General features: G+C 36.7%; 1 protein-coding gene across 12 annotated transcripts in view; it reads left to right on the top strand.

Annotated features, from left to right (window-relative positions):
- PRDM5 (PR/SET domain 5) overlaps window positions 1–15,693 on the top strand; it is a 138,322-nt gene that overhangs the window by 83,949 nt on the left and 38,680 nt on the right. For 10 of the 12 annotated variants that reach the window (XM_042842383.2, XM_065596302.1, XM_042842382.2 and 7 more), the window contains one exon: window positions 7,358–7,451. In XM_042842383.2, the coding sequence (XP_042698317.1) occupies window positions 7,358–7,451 (94 nt within the window). Of the gene's footprint in view, window positions 1–7,357; window positions 7,452–12,760; window positions 12,785–15,693 lie in introns of those variants that run through there. The other 2 variants (XM_065596305.1, XM_065596303.1) reach the window with 2 other exon arrangements.

Raw genomic sequence — 15,693 nt, 5'->3', positions numbered from 1 at the left:
TCAATATCTCAGATTGATTTTTAATTAGTAATGATATGTTGAGTAAACAAAGTACATTAAAATTGTGGTCTCCTCATCAAGAAAACCAAGTTTGTTTTACAATCTATATATTTATTTTTAACCACAATAATACAGAGTGTAAAATCTAAAAATAATCTAAGTATTTTTTTCCATTTTTTCTTTGTTTTAATGAATGAGACAGAAAATGTGTGGAAAAAGAATTTGTGACCTCTCTCATCTACTACGTATCATCAGGGTTGTGTGTGATTTTTTTTTTTTTTTTTTTTTTTTTGAGAGTACAGGAAAAATTTATTTTTAAAATAAGATTGTCATGGAATGCTACAAAAATAGCAGAATCCACCTATAAAAAGATGGGCCTAAGAGGGATAGGGATAGTTTATGCTGCCACTGTCCAATCCTTTATGCATGTAGCTGTTCAGCAGACTGGAAACCCTGATCCCTTTATAGGCACTGTTCAATTGCGTAGAGAGTTTGAGGGTAGATCAAAGTTGAGCTACTTTATTCTCTTTAATATATGCTATTATGTCTAAATGTATAGAAATAATTTCTAAAAGGAAGATTATAAACAATAAATATTTAATACTTAACTTTATTATTAAATTAATAGGATTTAAATACATTAATATACTTTATACTATATAATATTTATGTAAACAAACTTAATGTAAGGAACAAATAGAAGGGTCTTTAAAAAAACACTTCTGGGGACACTGTTTACCTAAAACACAGTGAGCATATGTTTATAGCTGTAGTTATGAAAATGCGAACTTGCCCTTAACACTGTCAAAACATGACGGAGGAAATAAGTCATTCCTATTAGTTATACACATTGCTAGAAGTTTTGTGGGATAACCTGACCAATCCATTTCTTCCCTTAATCAGTCCTTGCGTCTAGTATTATGCTTTGAAAGAATGTTACTCCTTGATATGCTCAGTAGGACTGATGAACGATGGAACTCTAGACCCTCTTCCAGGGGACTTCTGAGTTTCAGGTTCTCAAAAAAACAATGTCACCACATCCTTTTTTGAGCTGCAGGGAAATACAGTATCTCAATTGCCTTCTTTTCAACTGGTTTCTTCCTGTCTGTTACCTAAGGAGAACCTCAGACTTGCAATTCTGTCTTGGCAAAACAATGTCATCATTCAGAATGTTCTTTAATTTGTTGGTGTTATCCCCTTCACAAAGCGTTATGCCAGCTCTTTTTCTTTAATTTTGTACATATGCAGTACTTGCTAGAGCGAGGCACATTGTAAGCATTTGTTCATGTACACCTTCCTTGTCACACTGTGCACTTCTGTATATGGCCTACGACATCTCTGCTTTCCAGTTGTAAGCAGTTTTCAGATGAAGATGGACATCCTGCAAACTATGGAATGGTTTTGTTTTGTGTAACTAATTCCCTTTTGAAGACTAGAAAAAGCTGCCAAACTCCTTTTCACCCATGACTGGTCTCAGACACGGTTTGAACACAGGAGTCCAAAGGTGAATAGCTAGTGTAGAAATACATTGTGCTCCTTAGCTTTTCCTTTCTTATGTAACTGTTTACAAATGATCAGTCATTTCTTTATTAAGGGCCCCATGCAGGAAGGTGCTGAACCACTTAACTCCCACTGGAATGAGTAGGAGACACGGCCACTTAACAAATCTCAGGATCATGGCCTATAAAAGATGCCTTTGTGACTGTTTTTTGAAGCTTTTGGTTTATTTTCTATTAATTTTTCTATTAAAAGATTAATTTTAATTTCAAATGCATCTCTTCAACACTGATCTGAAGTCCTTTATTAAGTCTTTTTACAGGCAAATCTCCTATTCAAGTTCATAGGAGCTTTGCATGTGTAAGACCTGAGAAGTGACTTCAGAATCAGACCCTACTGTATGGTATGTATTTTTCTGTTTTAAGTTTTATACCTTCATTTTAAAATAGCTGAGATGGCAAGTAGTATAGAATTCTGATCCGCACACTAATATGGTTTGTGGAAAAAATGGAAAATGTTAAGGATGTAAATATAGCATACAAAATATCTTGTATACTTACAGATAATGGCATCTGTTTCTTTTAATTCCTTTAAACTGAATTTCTGAAGCTACAAAAACATTTCAGAGATGTGCTAATGATGACAGAATTTAATTAGTCTTAATTCTTATATTTTCAAAGTTTGAATGAAATGGTAATATTTGCTCCTTCTTTGATGAATATGAATCTATGCTGTTATATTTGTGCATTTAGATTTGAATACGTATAATTTATATAAGAACTCTGATACTAACTATACAGTGATCAATGTCATAGAGATATTTATATGTTGCACATACACACACTTTTATATATTTGTGTGTGCATAAATATATATATGCACGCAGAGACATAATTATATATGAGTCAACATTTTAAAAAATGGCTTCTAATTTTGTGGGCACAATCATATGTCCCTCCTCAAAAGATACAATTTGTGGTTGCAAAACGCAGTTGCTTTGTGTGCAAATCTGAGAGATATCTGTCCAGCTTGTGCTCATGCAGATGTTGGAAGTAATTGTGTCTTTTATGGGTGCAGTTAACGGTAATGAAAACTGTTGGTACAAATTTACAACATTGATGTCTGATGAAAGATATTTCTCATAATTTGCATGTAACATTTGTTTTAAAAGCACATTAAATCATTTATTTGAGAAATATAAATACTATTGTCAAACCGAGGTCATTGGATGATGATTTTTGTGTGTGTGTGCAACGTTGGTCTAATTATGCAGGGGAAAATCCTGAAGGGTCTACCAAGTGATAGCCAGTAAAAACACCATATGAGATTTTGAGAGGTTACATAATAATTAGACATGGACTAAGCCCTTTGTCTAAAAGTGCCTTCCCACAGCCCCTTGAACTTGGAGGCAATTCAGATCTCAATCTAGATCTAAACTTAAGCCCATCTCTAATAATAACTTTGTAACTGTTACCTGGTGAATAAAGTCCTTGTGACAGCTGAACATCACTCTACAATGTAGCCAGGACCTTAAGGCCCAATATCCCCAAAGAGAACCGTTGTCCTAACTATAAATCCCGCCCCCCATCCAAACTAGTCCTTTACCTTCTGAAGAACTTGGTTGATATGAAAAAGTGTCTGTCTTATTGTTATCACTAAGTATTCTGTGCATTGTAAAATAGAAAATTGTGTAAGAGTCAAACATCCAAATTCTAAAGTTTTTACTTATTCTTCACATCAGCAAATATTCCTTTGAACTCAATGGAGTTTTGCTGCAGTAAGGACTGAGTGAGAACTTCAGGGCATGTGACCCATAATTTTAACAGTTTTTATTGTTAAGATAATTTTAAAAACATACTCTAATTTTAACCCCAGATGACACTAAGAAGTTAGATCTAAGAAGCCAAGTTAGTCCCAATGAAGGGGCTTTATTCTTTGTTCTTTATTTTTCTTTTCATCCACGTGTATTAGTCACACAAACTTGAATGGAGAATTGATCCATAGTATATCTAAGATTCAGATTGCAGGGTTTTTTTTTTTTAATGCTTTCCTATTAATTTTCTCTTTTCCTTGTTGAGAGATCCTTCTAAGGATGAATCATAAGATCTGAGGAGCATAAATATCAAATTGAGTTACTGACAGGTTCTGTGTAAATAAATACCAGACTTTAAACTTATTCCTAAAAATATTTTTTTTAATTAAAAACTAGATAACTAGTTTTTATTTTAAAAAACGAGAAGTACCTGTCCTTTATCCCGTTGGTCCCTTTGGTTCATTCTCTATTGTAACCACTACCATTTTGTGCTGCTATTACAAATAAGACTGGCCATTTATTTGAGCAACCAAGAACTCCTGAGGAAGTTATGTATTGCTTCAGGGAATCCTGTGATTTTTGGTTCTTTGGACTGAATTAGTAGTTGTCTATCTGGAATCCCCCAATGTTGCCATAAAAGATATATAAAACTTCTAAACAATCTTATCCTAATCAAGATGGATTTAACATTCATATCCCTGGCATCATGGAGTGAAAAGTGCGTGCATGTTGGATTTTGAAACTGTATCCCATTTACTTTAACTTCAACTACAGTATAATGCATACCATGTGAGTTAAGGTATTTACTGAAGAATAAAGAATATATAACTTTATAATGCTGAGGATTTTTCAATCAAAATGAGCATTAATTTCCTGACCTGTGAAGAATTAAATGCAAAGTTTTAAAAACTGAATTTGTCAGTGGGATGAACAGTTTAGTAATCTTACCTCTGCTATCCCATTTGAAATAAAGTCAGTAATCCTAAATGAAGAATGTTAATGTTTTCAAACAACTCCCCATAGACGGGTAGACACCATCCTGTGTGTATACAATTCAGTAGACAGATAAATCTTTATTCAGAAAAGAAGGCTAGAGGTAGCCCTGAGATGGCTAGTGTTCAGGTTATTTGTGAGGTAACATGGTGATGCTCACTTTGTAACTGCTAGATGGAATCCCTTTTAATTCCAACAAAACATATGTTCAAATGGTTCAGCCCTTTCATTGTGGGAAGAGAATCAGTTTGAGCTTATTGAATGTTTTCTGCTTTTTTCAAAATTAATATTTTGATATTACCTTTTATTTTTGTATTGAAAACATTTTTGTCTAGATATTCCTGATATTATGAGTAGTAAATACACAGTTTAGACACAAGTACAGTCAAATAACTTCAAATGACTAATTGTTACCGTCACTAATTGGTAAAGTAAAAAATTAAATAAGGGCCAGATTTTGACATCCTTACTGTCTTTGAGTAGTACCTTCCGTCATGAGTAGTCACATTAAGTAAATGTGCTTACGTGTGGAATAAGTTGCTGTAAATCAATCTGTGCTGTTAGTTTCAGCAACATAGAATGTTTAGAACCAAACGGGAGAGCATCTTTTCCAGGTTACTTTGAGCTATACTGTTAGACCCCAGTTAAGGAAAACATCCATATTAACATTAAGCACATACTTAAGCACATGCTTAAAATGCTTTCCTGAATTGGGGCCTCAGAGCAATATGTGAAAATCTGCAAGAATCCAGGCCCACAGCTTTCACTGCAAAGTAGTCCTTCTGTTACCTTTATGCTCAGGATGGTAGTTTTGTTCCTTCAGAATAGTGTGCAATATACCAATATGACATTCTAGTCATAAAAGGACCAATTATACAAAGGTAGTGAACATGACCTCTAAAATTCTGAATGATCTTAGTTCCCATTGAAGTCAGTGAAAGTTACAAATGCTCAGCATATCACTCAAGATTGGTTTTTATAGTTGATAGGTAAAGGTATTGGCCAGTAAGTACAGTCTTAACTTTTTTGATTCTACTGTGTTTCTATGCTGATGCATTTGATAAGATGAGCTATGTCAACATTAAATATCTCACTAAGGCTTTTAATAAGTAAAGTAAACATGGAAATTGAATTTTTAATCGTTTTAGGAATAAAATTATGGGGTGGGGCAAAGAGACCTCGAGAAAGTCATGTGTTCTGTCTGTGTATGACTGATAGTGAAGTTTATAACCTTAATTAGATTATCAGTCACATTAAATTTAAGAAAACAAGTTAGTGTTTTCATGGTAAAACGTATCTGATAATAAAATACAGAAAAGCTGAAGTTAAAGAAATTTGCTGCTCTTTCAGATAATGATGAAAGCAGTTTTCCCAGGAGAGGAGTGTGCTCTTCTATTATCCACAGGGAATTTACTATACGTGTGTACACACCTGCACATATCCTTTTGACTTTACCATAACTAATATTTTTCTTATTTATACAATAAAAATATTAACTCTTATCTCGGTAAACCTGGCATATAACTGTTAGGAGTAGGAAGCACAGTCTGAAAATATAACTGCATACAAAAATAACTCCAAATAACTATAATTTATTGTCTACAGTATTGTCTAAACATGGCAATCTGTATTTTTCAGATCTGATTTCTTAATTTATGTATGTCACTCAAGTAAATTTAGGTGACGTACATAAATGATAGAGCTGATCTTTTTACACAAAATGTATACCAAATTAAGGGATTTTTCTTGCTGTTTTTAAGCCAGCTGATAGTGGTCCAAATAATTTTGAGTATTCAAAATGTAGACTACAATTTTTGTATGGAAAGTGTTTTGAACAAAAAATAGCTAACTATGGTCTAACCTCAAAAGATGCTAAGTATCCAACAGTCTGGGTGGTTATCTCAACTTTTTAGGGTTCCTGAACATCTCGCAAGAAAGTCTGATTTTTATAAGATCTCCAGCATTGCGTCATTTGGTTCAAACCGGAAATACCACAAGAACACAGTCTTTCACATCATAGTTTGTCTTGAAAATGGAGATACATATGAAAATAATTGTATAGAATTTGAAATTGTGCCCACAGATGTTCATAATTGGTTTATAGCAATTCTTGCCTTGCAACAGACTTTTTCTCTTTCAAAGCTGCCAGTTAACACAAGCGTACCCTGAAATATACACTTGAGTAGATTCCTTATCAAAGTACAATATGCACAAAAATATTTTACAGAAATTTCTATAAATGGATGAATCTAATATTTATCATGCATTAAATATAGAGGGTCCAGTCTTGCAACCCATATGTACTGAAGTGAATTAGAGTTTTGTATGTTGAAGGACTGTCCATGTTAGTTGAGTTATATTTAAACTCTACTCAAATTATGTTACAATTAGATCTCATTATTATAAGCCAGGTAGAAACAGAAGTTGTGGAGAGAGTTCTCCCACCCTTTCTCCAAATGAAATTTCATAACACCAATTCCAGTTCTTTTTCCTAGAGAAAAAATTATCTGTAGGACAAATCAAACTCTATTCTAGTTTGTAATAAAATAGGACTAGACAAAAACACAAACTTTTAAGCAGTGGGTTCATTTTATTGAGGTTAGTGATGCCTTGAAGAAATCAATTCACGGTTTCCTGTTTTGTACTGTTAATAGTATTTGGCATTGAAAATACCCTTCCCCCCCAATTGGGTATTTGCAAAAGCACATAAAGATTAATCAAACATTTATAAACCAAACTATTTAAGGAATTATAAACTCAGTGAAACTGTAGTTTGTAAAATAAACCCTGTTTATCAAATCTATCAATAATGAGATTAATTTAGAAACTTTAGCTATTTTGTGGACTAAAAGGACATCCATGATTAATTCTTTAGAATCTCTGCCTGATGGTGTGGAAGGAAATATAAGCTTGGAAGAAAAGAAATACAATAGAGAAAAAACAAAAGAAAAATGGTCAATGTCAAGTATATTGACTCTTCTATGGATCCTAGTTCTTTAAAGCTATGCAAAATCTTCTTTTCTTAACTTTTTTTTCTCTTTCCTTCCCATCCAGACACACACAGGGGAAAAGGAGAAAATTTGCCCATATTGTGGACAGAAGTTTGCAAGCAACGGAACATTAAGAGTTCATATTCGGAGTCATACAGGTACAGTAGCTTATGTGATAAAGAAAATTTAGACATATAACTATATTACAAAAATATTTATTGCAATCTAAGTACCATTTTACACACAGGCTGACTTAATACAGCATTTTGAGATTCTTAGTGCTCTTTTGCCTGATTAACTTGAAGATCTACAGCTACCATACTTCAAACATAACAATTACAAAAATCCCATTAGACTTTCTGATTACCCATCTGTTTGTCCATGAAAGAACTTTTCTTACTAATCGGCCTGCTGCTCTGGCCTGATTAATTTAGAGCCAAATCCTGCTACCCTTGTTTGTGTAGTTCCACATGACTTGAGTGGAGCTATGACAGTTTGCACCAGTTGAGGATCTGTCCCAGTGACTTGAATGGAACAACTCCCATAAGTAAGGCAAGCAGGATATGTCCCTTAGTGTTTTGAGACATCACCATAGTTCCCACAGTAAAGAATATCGGGCTATCAAATATGGGATTTGATGCATCACTGATTGACTAAAAATTGATTACATATAAATTAGATGGTCAATTTTGTTATTTTCACCTTTGGAAGCAAAAATTGATTCTATAAATATATCACCATGTTAGTGATTTCTGGTTCTTGTGGGCAGTACAAGATGAGGTGAAGTTAGAGAGATGCTTCACACCTGCCAGAATATTAGCGTAAGAGACAAGTTTGGTGAGGGAATATATTTTATTGGATCAGCTTCTGTGGGTGGAAGGGACAAGGTGGCAGGAGACTGGCTCATAGGCAGTCTAATGGTTGGAGCAGGAATCAGGTCTAGGGCTCAGAGTCCGAATGTCTGAGCACAAAGCCAAAATAGAGTCAGAGATGGTGACTGGAGCCAAAGGTCAAAACTGAGTCAAAATCCAAATGCCAGCGCCAATGGTTGAGACAGAGTCAGAACCAGGGCCAAGGGTCAGAACCAGATTACCTCATGTTAAGGGAGGCAGGAGCAAGGCTGGGACAAGAGTAGGTGCATGACAGGGTCTAGGCTGGAGCAGTGTAGGAGTAAGCAGGAGCAGAGCTTGGAGTAAGGTGAGCACAGGGAGGCAGACAATCTGCGGGTGTGTGCATTATGCAGCCGCTGATCCTCGCAGCTGCTGGGCTTAAGAGCAAGCCACCTGACTGCCATAACCAATCGGGTGATTCTGCTGTGGGCTAGCTGCGATTGTTGGCTGCCTGACAACTGGGCAAGTGCAGCTGCAGGTCCTCATTCCTGAGAGAGTCTTTCAAGCTTACACAGAGCTCTTCTTCAGGTCTGGGGACGGTAACCAGAGTGTCTGAGCTAAATACAAGGTAAGACAGAGTGCTGAGCATAAAGGGTTTATACATGCTATAGGAGACCACTTAAAATGAAGTGGACAGTTAAGGGTTAGCAGGCAGTAGGATGTGTTACAAATTGTCATGAGCCATAAAACCAGTGATGCTGTTCAGTCCGTGGTTTTTAGGGTCTAGCAGCATTCTGCATTTAAGTTCCCCAGCTTGTCTTTTGAGGTGTTGTGCATTGAGGGGCACGTGTTGCGCGTTGAGGGGCACGTGTTGCAGACAAATTCTAGAATCTACTAAGATTGTTTTTTAGGGACAAGTGGAAGGATCCTTTTGGGGTCTGTCTTGCTGCATTAGGAGAGTGTGGGGGTCACTCTTGCCCTGTTAAGACTCTTTGGCCTGAATTTACAAAAGGAGCTAGGCACCTAAGTCTCTGTTTTGGGACTGCTGCAATGCACAAAACTCCCACTGAACCCTGTAGGTGCCTAAACTCACTTGATGCCTAAGTTTTCAAAATTCCCTAGTGGTCTATGTTTCTGCCTCCCTGTAGGCACCTGGGTACCTATCTGCTGCCTATGCCTAGAGTAATTTACAAACCAGGGGAAGATAGGCATTCCTCCGCCTAAGTCGTGTGCAGGGCTCAATCCAGTAAGCATACTCAGAGAGCACCTACTGGATCCAGGCCCCTTGGGTGAGTTCACACAAAGCAGCTGGTGTGGGGCAGGTCCCAGTGGGTAGGGTACTCAGCTGGGATATAGAGGACTACTAGCTGAAGTCCCCTTTCCACCTGAGGAGGAAAAGGGATTTGAACTGGAATCTGTTCAGGTGAGTGCTGTAATCATTGGACTGTGGGATATTCTGGTATGCAGCTCCCTCAAGCTCTCCTGGTGAAGCTGTTGGATTCTGAATAAATAGTAATTGAAGCAGAGGGACTGGATCCTCGGTCTCCCACCTCCCAGATGAATGCTCTAATCATCAGGCTATAGAGTGATTCTAAAGCTTGTACTTCCTCTCGGGCCCAAATGACTCTGGGAGAAAATGGAAACATACCAATCTTCTTGTGACCATTATTAAATCTTCATAAATGAAGAGGGTGCCAACAGCAGGATCTCTCGAATCTGAACCCTTTCAAATTTCAGATAAAGCAGTATGGGTTTGAATCCCTAGATCTGAACTTCACCCCTATCTTTTGGTTTCTGGGTTGAATCCGGAATGGGGCCTGTTTCCTAGTTCGTTTTGATATGGCTGAAATCTCCCAAGAAACTTGCAAAATTGCAACAGTATAAAATCCAAATTCAGACCCAAGTCTTGATCCAGCCTCAGAGTCTAACGATATCCTATATCTAATCCAAATCCAAACACTTCATTCCTAAACCCAACTCTACTCAAAGTTGTTTTTGTCACAAAGTCTCTTTCATTATAACGTCCTGATACCCATTTGTGTGTGTGCCACATAATCTTATATACATAATTATAAGCCATATTATTATTTTCAGTGTACACAAGATTTATACAAACATGCTGAAAAACAAATCAGTCATACTGGAGGATTTCAGTTACCAAACACTACAGATTCAATTCAAGGAATTGGCATGTAGCTGAAAGTTTTAGTGATATTTTGCTTCCAGCATGAAAGGATGTAGGTTTGAGTTTGACATGCAAAGCTGCTGTTAACAAATAGGCTTCCTGTGACAGTCTGTTCACTTCTGCATAAACAAATTTGGGTAGTAGGAAGATGACAGCATGTGTATGTTTAATCACTTGGCTTTCTACTATGTTTGGTAAAAGTCTTAATCACTTCCCAATATCATGGCTATCGGTTAAGATAAAAGCTGTTTGTTTGTTTGTTTTTGTGATACAGTTCACAGTTCTAAATGCATCCAGTGCAGGATATTGGTAATTTCAATGGTCCCATATCTGATCATGTAGCCAGACAAAAATCTTTTATGGAATGGCTAAAAGGATGAAATTAATTTATATTTTTAGCTCTTATTCTCTAATGAATGTGAAAGTTATCCCTCATAGCAGGTGTAAAAAAAGAGAGTTCTGCTGAAATAGTTGTATATAGTTTAGCTAAAGAAAATAAAAGACAAACTAGAAACACAAAAGGAAATTAAGGCCAGGGCAGGCATAATAAATAATTGCAGTGCAACCTCTCCTTTCCTCCTTCTCTTTCTGCATGTTCTGTCTCTGACAACCCAACTTCTCAAACTCTTTGCAAGACTTTCATCCACAAGCTTAACCCCATATCTCTTCCTCCTTCTATCCCTAATTTATCTGTATTTCTTCTTCTGTCCTCCATATCTGTTTCTTCCACAACATTACAAGCAATGGGAGCTTCAGGTGCTCTCTGAAGTGTGAAGGGCAGCAACCCCCTTTCCCTGCCCCCTCCCCTCCTCTTCTCCTCCCCCCCCCCCAAAGTAGAGAAAATGGCCTGTGGGTGGAAGAAGCTCTGCCCTCTCCAGGAAGCACTAAACACCTCACCCTTGAGGGGAACATGTGAAAGAATTTGGGGGCGGGATTGTGTGTTACTGTACAGCCTCTAGCAAAATGGAATCCCAGCCTAACTGGGGTCTTTGGGTGCTTTCACAATACAGATAATTAAATATAACTCTAGTAAGGAAATGAGCATGATCTAATATATGTTGGCTTTATACTTTATTTCTGTTTCATAATAGCATTATAAAGCACTGTAGGTCTCACATATAGTTCATAGCAGAACCACCCTCCCTTATAAAACATTCTGTACATTCTGTACAGACCTGTTCTGTCTTCTGAAGAAGTGGTTTTTTACCCACCAAAGCTTATGCCCAAATAAATCTGTTAGTCTTTAAGGTGCCACCGGACTCCTTGCTGTTTTTATGGATACAGACTAACATGGCTACCCCCTGATACTAGACCACGTGTGCCACCAAGATGAATTATTGAAGTTGTCAAAAAGGGGAGATTGTCCACAATGAACAGCAATCTGTACTTCTCCAGTTAATTGAAAGGGTCAAAGTAGTGCTTCACCTTCTGAGGGGCTACATCACTGCAAAGGGAAATATGAGTTGCCAGTGAAGGGAATCCCTGTCATCAGAAAGCAATGCAAAAAGTCAAGAAGTCTTTTGATGGCCTTTAATAAAGTTCATTACTTTGAACTGCTCTGGGAAAGACCTGACACAGGTTTTTAGGAGATTTTTCTGAGCAGTAAGAGAGCTTGGCTGCATATTAAACATGAAGCCATGGTTTCTAAACGTTGCAATAATTTTGAAGACTTCATGCTGTTGGCATCCACTAAACACTGTGTTTTTGAATTAAATCAATGCAAAATTATACCCTCCTATGTTTGTCATCACATTTCTGCATATCTCATTTCGTTCTGAGCTCTGAATGAAACAATCCATCTTTCTGGGTCACACACACACACACACCCCAGCCAGGGCTGAGTTTTGACCAAGACTGAATATCACAGTTATGAATGTCTCAGAAATGCCCCCAGGCCTTAGTGATTACAGCTGACATGGCTGGTGTCCCAGTTCAGTGACGTGGGTTGTCATGTTCTCTCAGCATGAGTACTGGTGATTCATGTTGTATATAACTATGTTCAGCGGGGCTTGTCCTGTTTTGAATGAGATAAATCCAGGCACACACGGGCTCAGATTAATTTTCTTTTATTAGTTGGGGCTCTAGCATCCTGCACTAATCCACACTGAACTCCTACATGGGATGCTCATGTTACAACACTACGTTGGCCTGAAAGAGACCTACCATTACAAGTCTTATGTTATGGATCCAGTATTATCATATGATATATTGTATTTATTTTATATGACCTATTGTGACCCCCCTTGACCCCATTTACAATCTCACCATGAGCCACAGTTTGAAAGACCCTTATTTACAAAGTATCTTTCACAAGCACTGTAACCCATCTCTAAAATTTTAAAGCAAACGTTTTCACTGTTGTTTAATACATGGCACATGTTCTCAAATGGTGTTACTCACAGATGTGTGCACGCTCCCTCAATAAGCAATTTTCTGTTCTCTTTTATCTTAGAATAGGACTCTGTAAATGAGGCCTAACAGTACTTGCCCTTTCAGCTGTAACTGCCAGTTTGGGGTGAGTGAAGCCGTCTGTGTATGCATGTGTATAAGAAGGTGGATGTTTGGGTCTGAGCCTGGCATATTGCTCTGTAATTCATCATCTGGGTTTCCAGCCCTGGAATGACAGAGACAGCACTCTGTAGGTCAGCTGAAACACTATAGCACATTCTCTCCCTGCTATATCCTGTTGGTTTATGGCTTCTCAGGGTCAGAGGGAGCTGAGGTTAATTCAGCAAAAGAATCCTCTGACTGTGACATAAATTCCATTGATTGTTCATAAATTGTGAAAGAAATTCTATGAACTGCTTTTTGGGGTTTTAAAGCTATGGGCCAGGAGGTTAATTATTTGCCTAAAGTTCCAACTTTCAGTGCTAACAGATACCGGCTGTTGTTTGTGCTTTCTTGGGTCTACCTTTACACACAGTTATTTAAATGTGATAATAAATCACTGTCTCATATTTAAAAAAAATAGTTGTGTGGCTGGTCTCCTAATTGATTGTCATTTAAATAAAGAATAGAAACGCTTAGGATACTGTATTTGAAGTTGTTGTGCATTACAGTTTGGTGTGTGATGAGTTTATTTTTACAGCTACTTTTTTTTCAATACATAGTAGCAAGGATGTGCTGAGTGTCAAATCATTCCATTCTTTACCAATTCCAATAAACAGGACTTGGGGGCTGGTGATGGACGATCGATGATCTTGCACATCAGATTTTTGAAGATATTCATGCATCTGATGATGAGTTAAGCATAGAGGGATAGACTTGATTCTTTCTCTGTCCTCCCCCTTCCCCCCCACAATTTTAGCCAAGGAGCCTAATCCAAAAGCTCAATTAAGTCAATAGAAGGACTCCCAAAGAACTTACTTTGGATAAGCCCCTAAATGTTGTCCCAACATATTTATTTCTTTAATGTTATATCTTTTAAAATTAATCCATAGCATAGAGTATAGCTTTCCTATATATTGTCACACTCTCTGTACAATCAGCTAGCTTTTAATTCTTGAAATAATGTTGAGAGAATTCCTTTTAGCTCTAATTCAGAGTAGATAAATTACAGGTAATACTAAAGTTGCATTAAAGTGACAAAATCAACTAGAACCTTGATTCTACATCTTAATTGTCAAAATATAAAGGTTTTTCTTCCCATTGTTTTCTTTTCCATATTTAATACATTTTTGGCAGTGTTTTGAAGCTCTTTTCATACTTTTAGAAAATCATATTTGAAGATATTTCCCCCTTCATGTGGACTCAACTGTGTTTAAAAATTGAGGGCCAAATTCTGCTCTGTTATATTATGCAACTTGTTAATATGAATTGCACAGATATAATTAAGACCAGAATTGGCTCTGCATATCAGTATCTTTATGCATCAGTATCTCATCCATGAACAGCTTCCAAATGTCTTTAAATAGGTTGTCTCTGTTCAATAACCTGTAGATACGCTTTTTTTTTAAACCAATAGATGAAAAAAAGAGATCAAGACCCAAAGCTAAGGACTCTGCATTCCTAAACCTTTCAGCTTATACATCATTATTCTATTTATCTCCATGCAAGAGTTATATCTTCAAAAATACCTGTAAAGTCTCATGAAGCTGTCTGCTTCTTGTTGTCTACTACTAGTGGATGAGAAAGATATATTCTTAGAAAGAATAGTTTTCTTGAATGCAAGAAACTTCTTTAGATCAAATGAGTTACACACCTAATAGTTTGATTAATGTGTATAGTTTAAAAGAATACCAGCACTGGGTTCACTGAGGTCATAGGTTTTAATGCTCCTTTCTTGGGGAAGCAAAATCATTCCATTCCACTGATAGGTGCAAAGAATCAAACTTGAGCTGTTCTCATTCTTTTAAGTAATGTTTGGTAGAGTTATGGCTAAAATTATTAATTTGATTATAAAACTAGTAATGTTCTCTGTCTGATTAATAATTTGCTTCTTCCTTTATTGCAACAATTCAAATAACTTATTGACTTTTGCAGAATTGTAATTTCTGATTGGCCTTTGACTTTTAAAACAAACAAACAAAACTCCTACCATATGATAAAGCTTTTGATGGTCCATCCTGGTTGGATGCTTATCTGAAACTAATCTAGACTCTTCAAACCTCTTCACTCTGTAAAATTAAACTAGAAATCTCCAAGAACAGACTTTCTCTATTGTCGCTCTAATGCCCAAGAATAAGGGATGGCTGAGCACATAAAAAGGAAAAAAATACTAAAAGGTCCGGTTAAAACAACCTGAAAAACTGTTCTTTCCAAAAAAGAAAAGAAATCAGGATTTCCCTTTTGGTGGCTCTAATTTTACTTGAGAGTAGGAAACACATATGGTTGAGTCACAGAAAAGCAGTTATGGTTCTCCCTTGTAGCTGAGGATATACACGTGTTGCCTCTTGGCTAGGGAACATCCACAACAAAAAGGTTCTGTTTTTATAATCAGGGGAGCAAAAACAAAATACAGAAATACTTGGCCACTTGTGTTCAGATCATGTCCAGTTAGAATCCTGATTAGAATGTAGGAAGTATAGGTCCTTTCAACAAGAAACCTCCAGCCCAAGAAACACCTCTTAATGAACCACAGCTGAAGACCTTTTCTCCATTTTTGGCAGGTAATGGAATCATTATGTCCCAATGCAAGATCTCTTCTCTCACCCCAATGAAGGAATATAACCCCACCCCTCATATCCAGCTAAGTTCAGGGTATATAATTGCACGAGAATTTTGAATTTTCTGGTTCTGGTCCCAATTGGAAACCAGAAATATTTGAAAACCTGTATTGTATCTTTCAAACCATTATAAAATAGCTTGGCTTTTGACATGAGAGAAATTTTTAAGCTATTACTAAATGGTTTTGTTTATCCCTTCTGAAGCCCTGAACATCCAATG

Source organism: Chrysemys picta, chromosome 5, assembly GCF_011386835.1.
Source record: "Chrysemys picta bellii isolate R12L10 chromosome 5, ASM1138683v2, whole genome shotgun sequence".
Taxonomy (NCBI): domain Eukaryota; kingdom Metazoa; phylum Chordata; order Testudines; family Emydidae; genus Chrysemys; species Chrysemys picta.
This window is presented reverse-complemented; position numbering and strand designations above follow the sequence as displayed.